This window comes from Canis lupus, chromosome 37 (genome assembly GCF_003254725.2).
Source record: "Canis lupus dingo isolate Sandy chromosome 37, ASM325472v2, whole genome shotgun sequence".
Taxonomy (NCBI): domain Eukaryota; kingdom Metazoa; phylum Chordata; class Mammalia; order Carnivora; family Canidae; genus Canis; species Canis lupus.
Genome location: NC_064279.1, coordinates 11,573,998 through 11,581,986, shown reverse-complemented (window position 1 = coordinate 11,581,986; position 7,989 = coordinate 11,573,998). Strand labels below are relative to the sequence as shown.

Sequence of the window (7,989 nt, the reverse complement as noted above, 5' to 3'; positions counted from 1 at the left end):
CTTAAAAAAAACAATAAAAAAGTAAAAGTATATGTATTTATTAGAAAATAAAAAAGTTAAAAATCAGTGATCTCAGTATTACTCTCAAAAAGCTAGAAAAAGAGCAAATTAAAAGCAAAAGAAAATGGTATAAAAGCAGAAAAAAAAGCAATAAGCCTACAATATGGAGAATTAAGAAAACAAAAGTATTTTTTTATGACTAATAAATTAATACACATCTGATAAGACTATTTAAAAAAAAATAGAGAAGGTATGAACAATCAGTATCAGGAATAAAAAGGGGGCATCCTACTGATTCTACAGACTTAAAATATTTATATGCTTTGTCTATACTTGATATATAATAGCTTCAGAATAACAATACTACTATAACTCGTTTAAAATGTACACTTTTCATCCCTAGATTCTATCCTGTTAGAAATTTACAATCAGATTACTGTCTTTGAAATAATTCACTACTGGTTAGACCACTGATTTCATATACAATTTGGGATGAGCTGGGGTTTTTTTGAAGAGGGGAAAAATAAGATATATTACTGTTAATATGTTCTATCTTTGTAGAGCAATTTTTATGACAGATAGTGATTTAGATAAAATATTTTGTTTAGTAATACTTCTATTTAACATTTCTCCTTGATACATTCATCTATTCTTTTCATCTGAATGGTCTATTTTCCTTTTGATTTACAGAAAAATTTACTCTGATTTTACTCAATATTTTAATAAAGTATTTTTATATATTTGTTGAAATATATACTATATGCATTTGAAGTCAGACCAGAAAATAGGGCAGGTGCAAAAATCAACATTCCAGAGAGCATGTAAGTTACATTTGACTTTCAAAATCAAGTGGAAAAGTATCAGAGTAAGAAGTCAGTTTCATTCTATATATTCTCCTTTGGGGATCCCTGGGTGACAGCGGTTTGGCTCCTGCCTTTGGCCCAGGGAGCGATCCTAGAGACCCGGGATCGAATCCCACGTCGGGCTTCTGGTGCATGGAGCCTGCTCCTCCCTCTGCCTGTGTCTCTGCCTCTCTCTCTCTTTGTGTGCCTATCATAAAAAAAAAAAAAAAAAAGATATTTATATATTCTCCTTTGACCCAATTTTCCTTTCTTCTTTTCTTTCTCCTTCCTTCCTTTTTCAATTTTTTATTTATTTATGATAGTCACACACACAGAGAGAGAGAGGCAGAGACACAGGCAGAGGGAGAAGCAGGCTCCATACACTAGGAGCCCGACGTGGGATTCGATCCCGGGTCTCCAGGATCCCACCCTGGGCCAAAGGCAGGCGCCAAACCACTACGCCACCCAGGGATCCCTCCTTCTCCTTCTCTTCCTTCTCCTTCTCCTCCTTCTCCTTCTCCTTCTTCTCCTCCTTCTCCTCCTCCTTCTCCTCCTCCTCCTCCTCCTCCTCCTTCCTTTCTCCTTTTCTCCTTTCTCCTTTCTCCTCCTCCTCCTTCTCCTTCTTTCTCCTTCTCCTTCTTCTTCTATATTAAACTTCTCTATCTTCTGACTTCTTTTCCCAGTGAGAAAAACGAGTGTGGGGTTGCAGGCTGCACTAGTTTCTAATTTTATGTAAAGTTCTATTTATAAGACAGTATGTTAATTGCACTTATAGTTTAACTGAAAAGGCCTCTTCTTGAGAGGTATTGATATTCTAATAGGGGAATTATTTTGAAAATCAGAATAGTTGAAGTTCTAAGTTCTACTAAGCTTATTGGGTGATCTGCCAAGGAATGGGAAATGTTTCCACTTTTTGTTATTTTCTTTTGAATGGCACCTGAGGCAAAAGGTGCTGATATCATCTCTTAACAGAGGCAACTCTCTTTACTATTTTCTACCCTTCCTTAACTTTTACTTATTCTGCCTTTTCCAGCTCTTAAAAATGTTTTGACTACTAATGGCTCCTACAGACTGGGCTTAACTCCTTCAGACAGCAGAGAAGTTGTTTATTTTCGAACTCAGGTATTTATTCTTGGCTAGTTTGTCCAACAATTAACATCACTGAGGAATTCTACTTCACCAACAGTGCCATGTTAATGCAAGAAAAACCTGTTATTATTCTTCCTGGGGGAAGAGAAGGAGAGGAGAGATAAAGAGCTGGTAATACCAAGGCATAGGTGCATAATAGATGTGCAGGTAATGTTTAATTTTAATGAAACAATCTTGTTTGAGAAATGATAGAAAATTGGTCCGAGTTCTTTTTTCTTTTAAGATTTTATTTATTTATTCATGAGACACACACACACACACACACACACACACACACACACAGAGGCAGAGACACAGGCAGAGGGAGAAGCAGGCTCCATGCAGGAAGCTGGACGCGGGACTCGATTCTGGGACTCCGGGATCATGCCCTGAGTTGAAGGCAGATGCTCATCCACTGAACCACTCAGGCAACCCCTTATTTATCTATTTGGGAGAGAGAGAGAATGAATGAGAGAGCAGGAGCAGTGGGGAGGGGCAGAGGGAGAAGCAGACTCCCTGCTGAGTAGGGAGCCTGCTGCTGGGCTACATCCCGGGACTCTAGGATCATGACCTGAGCCAAAGGCAGACCTCAACTGACTGAGCCACCTAGGCACCCTGTGAAATTAGTTTCTATATGATAATCCACCAATACCCTAATCATCTATTCCCTTATCTCATTTCTTTTTTTTAAGATTTTAAAAATTTATTCCTGAGAGACACAGAGAAGCAGAGACATAGGCAGAGGGAGAAGCAGTCTCCCTGTGGAGAGTCTGATGTGGGACTCGATCACAGGACCCCGGGATCATGCCCTGAGCCAAAGGCAAACATTCAACCACTGAGCCACCCAGGCGTCCCTCTTTTTATTTCTGAGGACACATTAGCCTCACACTTGCACGGCCATACTCTAGTCCATGTTATTACCAAGAATTTCTCCACCTCTGAGATTTTATTTATTTATTTGTTTGTTTATTTATTTAAAATATTTTATTTATTCATGAGACACAAAGAGAGAGAGGCAGAGACACAGGCAGAGGGGGAAGCAGACTCCCTGTGAGGAACATGATATGGGACTTGATCCCAGGACCCTGGGATCATGACCTGAGCCAAAGGCAGATGCTCAACCACTGAGCCACCTGGGGGTCCCCCCACCTCTCAGGTTTTAAAATCAAGCCACTCTCTTATTGCCGTAGCACACCTGAGGAATGTAAGACACTTCTGAAAATAACTGTGGTTTACTATGGCTATGATTCTAGAGTGAGGACTGAGAAAAAAACCAAGAGGAATAATAAACTTCCAAGAGCATTTATTTAACTCTCAGAGGTTTACTTAAATTCAGTTGATTTTGATGGGTATCCTACAGGAAGCGTTTCTTCTGCCCTTTCTACCTATTACAATCATTGAAGGAACTGGAACCAAGATCTTCTGGGTTCAAATACTGACTCTATCCCTTGGGTCAATTCAATCTCTCTTGTCTCTGTTTTCTCAGCTATAAGATGAGGATAGTTTTATTCCTTACTTTATAGGATTAAGTGAAATAATAAATGTATAGTACTTGGAAGAGGATCTGACATTCAATAAGTGTTAACAATTATCATTTATTTATATATACACATAAATATTTTTTAAAGAGAGAGTGTATTGCATGGCAGGGGAGGGGCAGAGAGAGAGGGAGAGAGAGAACCCTAAGCAGACATCCTGCTGAGTGTGGAGCCCAATGTGGGGCTCGATCTCATGACCTTGAGATCAGGACCTGAGCCAAAACCAAGTGTTGGACACTCAATTGACTGTGCCACCAGGTGCTCCAACAACATTTATATACCAGTGATTTCAAATCTCTTATCTTCAGCTCAGAATTCTCTCAGTGCTCCAAATCCTGTCAACTGCCTCCTGGACATCTTCCCTTGGATGATGGCTCTGGGCACTGCACACCTACATTTAAAATTTATCATTTTTTTCTTTGCAAATCTTCTCCTCCAAGATTTTCTTTCTTTCTTTTTTAAAGATTTATTTATTTATTTGAGAGAGAGAGAGAGAGAGCACAAGTGCAAGGGGCAGAAAGAGAATCTCAAGCAGACTCCATACTAAGCGCAGAGCTGCACGACCCTGAGATCACAACCCTAAACTCATGACCTGAGCTGAAACCAAGAGTCAAGAGTTGGTTGTTTAACCAACTGAGCCACCCAGGCTCGCCTTCTCAAGTTTTCTATCAAATCTTAAAATGATATCACCATGTCAGTTACTCAAATCAGAATCTAATCAATTAGCCAAACCTGCTGATTGTATCATTTTCTTTTTTTTTCTTTCTAAGATTTTATTTATTGGGGATCCCTGGGTGGCGCAGCGGTTTGGCGCCTGCCTTTGGCCCAGGGCGCGATCCTGGAGACCTGGGATCGAATCTCACATCGGGCTTCCGGTGCATGGAGCCTGCTTCTCCCTCTGCCTATGTCTCTGCCTCTCTCTCTTTCTCCCTCTGTGACTATCATAAATAAATAAAAATTAAAAAAAAAAAGATTTTATTTATTTATTCATGAGAGACACAGAGAGAGAGAGAGAGGCAGAGACACAGGCAGAGGGAGAAGCAGGCTCTAGGCAGGGAGCCCGACATGGGACTCGATCCCAGGTCTCCAGGATCATGCCCTGGGCTGAAGGTAGGTGCTAAACCGTTGAGCCACCCAGGGATCCTTTTTTTTTTTTTTTTTAAGAAATTGCTACCTTGGCCCCAGCCTTCAGCAACTACAACTCTGGTCAGTCAGCTGCCATCAACATCAAGGCAAGACCCTCCATCAGCAAAATGATGATGACTTGCTGGAAGCTCAAATGATGGTTAGCACTTTTTCACAATAGAATGTTTTAAAATTAAGGTATGTACATTGTTTTTTAGACATAATAGTATTGCATACTTAATAGACTTGTGTGTAAACATAACTTATATGCACTGGAAAACTAAAGAATTCATTTGACTGGCTTTATTTTAATATTCACTTTGTTGCAGTAGTCTGGAACCAAATTTGCAATATTTCTGAGATATGCCTGTAATCTATTATTATCTGTCTATATAGATTTGGCTATTTTGGACATGTCATATAATTAGAATCATACTTTGCGGCTGTTTCCCTTCACTTAGCATATTTTCTTCTTTTTTTTTTTTTTTCACTTAGCATATTTTCAAGGGTCATCCACAGTGTAGGAGTAGTTCATTTTTATGGCCTAATAGTATTCATAATAGTATTCCATTTCAGGTGTATTCTGCTTTTGTTTATCCATTTGTTAGCCGTTGGCATTTGGATTGTTCCTACTTTTTTGCTATCAGCTGTGAATTTTTGTGTACATGTTTTTGTATGGACATCTTATCAATTCTCTTGAGTATATATCTAATACAATTGCTGGGTCATGACAACTATAACAATTTGAGGAACTGTCAGAATATTTTCCAAAGCATCTTATTTTTATTTATTTGACTTTTAGAAACTTTATTTTCTGTCAACATTTTTTCCATTTGTTTGCCTTTGTGAAAGAGCAACTTAAGACCACTCAGTAGTTATTCCAACGCACTCAGCGGCCTGAGCAGTGGGAGCTGCAGACCAGGCTGCTCGGCAGGTTGAGCTCGCCAGTCTTCAGTAGGGAACTACTGAATAGGCACAGAGGGCAGAGGGCACCTGGATGCCATCAGACCAGTCTGCGCCTTCACACCTTGGGGTCATGACCTGAGCCGAAGACAGACACTTAACAGACTGAGCTGCCCAGGAACTCCTTATTGTGGTTTTATTTATTTATTTATTTATTTATTTATTTATTTATTTATTTATTTATTTATTTATTGTTTTTAAAAAGATTATTTATTTATTCATAGAGACACAGAGAGAGAGAGAGAGAGAGAGAGAGAGGCAGAGACACAGGCAGAGGGAGAAGCAGGCACCATGCAGAGAGCCAGGGTCTCCAGGAACACACCCTAGGCTGCAGGCGGCGCTAAACCGCTGGGCCACCGGGGCTGCCCCTTATTGTGGTTTTAATATGCATTTCTCTGATGGCTAATGATTGAACATCTTTTCACATTCATTTATCCGTTTGCATATCTTTTCACATTCATTTATCCGTTTGCATATCTTCTTAGGAGCAATGTGTATTCAGATCTTTTGCTCATTTAAAAATTGTCCTATTTATCTTTTTAGGATTGAATTGTAATAGTTCTTTATACATTCTGAATATTAGATCCTTATCAGATATGTTATGTGCAAATATTTTCTTCATTCTTTCTATTTTTTTCAACACAAAGGACTAAAGTTTTTAATTTTGATGACGTTTATTTACTTTTCTTTGGTTGCTTGTGTTCTTTTGCAACATATCTAGGAATCCATTGCCTAATCGAAGGTCAAGAAGATTTATGCCTATGTTTTCTCCTAATAGCTTTTCTTTTTAAGATTTTATTTATTTATTTAGGGAGAGAAGGTGCACGAAGGTGGGAGGGGCAGGGATAGAGGGAGAGAGAGAATCTCAAGCGGACTCCATGGTGAGCACAGACCGCCCAAGACGGGGCTTGATCTCACAACCCTGAGACCAAGACCTGAGCAAAATCAAGAGTCCCTTCATTAACTCACTGAGCGACCCACGTACCCCATCTCCTAAGTTTTACAGTTTTGGCTCTTACATTTAGGACTTTGATCCATGTAAAGTTAATTTTTCGTATGTTGTGAGGTAGCGAACTTGGGTTCAGTGTGTTGTGGGTGATTATCCAGTTGTCCCAGTAACATTTGTTGCGTATCTTTCACCTTTAAGTTGTCTTGATAGTCCAGTCGAAAAATTAATGTGTGTGAGGGTTTATTATTTCCAGAACCTCAATTCTATTTCATGGGTCTAGATCCTTCTCCTCTACCCTGATGCTCACAGGACCACCGTATTTCACAGAAGTCATCTAAGAACCATTCTTTATCTCACAGCCATTAATTCCAGGGTCTGAATTAATTAATTAATTAATTAATTAATAATTCTTCCCCACGGGTAAAAACTTTCCCAAGAATGTCTTTAATCCGTAGCCATCCAGATTGTGTCCCATGGGGTCGTTTGGTTTTGTTTTGCTTTTCTGAATAAAAATCAAGGTCACGTGTTAGGCGGGGAGGCCGCTTAACCAGAAGGTAGCTCTCAGGTCAACAGCACTAGAACCCCGTCGAATTTATCTGAGGAAGTTGACGAGCAAGGCCAGGAAGAGACGACAGAAATACCTCGGCTCAGCTTTCAAAGGCGCGCTGGGTGCCGGAGGCGCGGGGGGGCGGCTGCTCGTCAGTCTCCAAACACCGAGGCGGGAGGCCGGGACATTTCCGCCGGAGGCGACGCTCGGACGGAGGCGACAGGTCCAGGCCTCGACGGAGCTGAGGAGCCTGTGGGAACTGCCGGGAGCGACGGCCGGCGAAGCACCTCCGCGCCCCCCCGCTCCCCCCGTTTTCCCGCCGCGCCTTTCCTCCCCCCCTCCCGGGACGCGTAGCGGAAGTGACGCGACACGTAGCGGAAGTCCCTCCAGCCGCGGTGTTGTGCTGTGGGGAAGAGAGACGGATTTGTAAACCCCGGAGCGAGGTTCTGCCTACCCGAGGCCGCTGCGGTGCGGAGACCCTGGGTGAAGCCGCCGTCACCATGTCTGACCAGGTACCGGGGCGGGAGCGGTCCGATGGCCGTGGCCGAGGCCTTTCTCCGCCGGTCCGCTCGCCTCTCGGCTGGAGCCGGGGATGGAGACGCGGGGGAGGGGAGCGCGCCATGGGGGAGGGGGCGGCCGGTGGGGCCTCGGCCGGAGGGGGGGCGCGGTGGACTCGTGTCGGAGCCGCCGGGGCCTGCCGCGGGCCTCCGGGAGCCGCCCTGCTCCCTCCGGGCCTGCTCATCACCCCCTGTGCCCCGGCGTCTCTGACGGAGGCCTCCCTCGAGTCGTTCCCCCCTTCTTTCTCCGGGGTCGACCAGGTGCAGGAGCCAGCTTCCACCTCCCCGAGAGGGGTCCCTGGGGAGCACGTCCGTCTCCCTGTCCCGGGGACCGGGTGCA

At 42.9% G+C, this 7,989-nt stretch overlaps 1 protein-coding gene across 1 annotated transcript in view; it reads left to right on the top strand.

The window, feature by feature from the left end:
- The first annotated feature begins 5,726 nt into the window (after positions 1 to 5,726).
- Positions 5,727 to 7,989, top strand: part of SUMO1 (small ubiquitin like modifier 1) — a 31,246-nt gene continuing 28,983 nt past the window's right edge. The window contains exon 1 of the mRNA XM_025442033.3: positions 5,727 to 7,604. Within this exon, the coding sequence (XP_025297818.1) occupies positions 7,593 to 7,604 (12 nt within the window). The 5' untranslated portion in view covers positions 5,727 to 7,592. The remainder of the gene's footprint in view (positions 7,605 to 7,989) is intronic.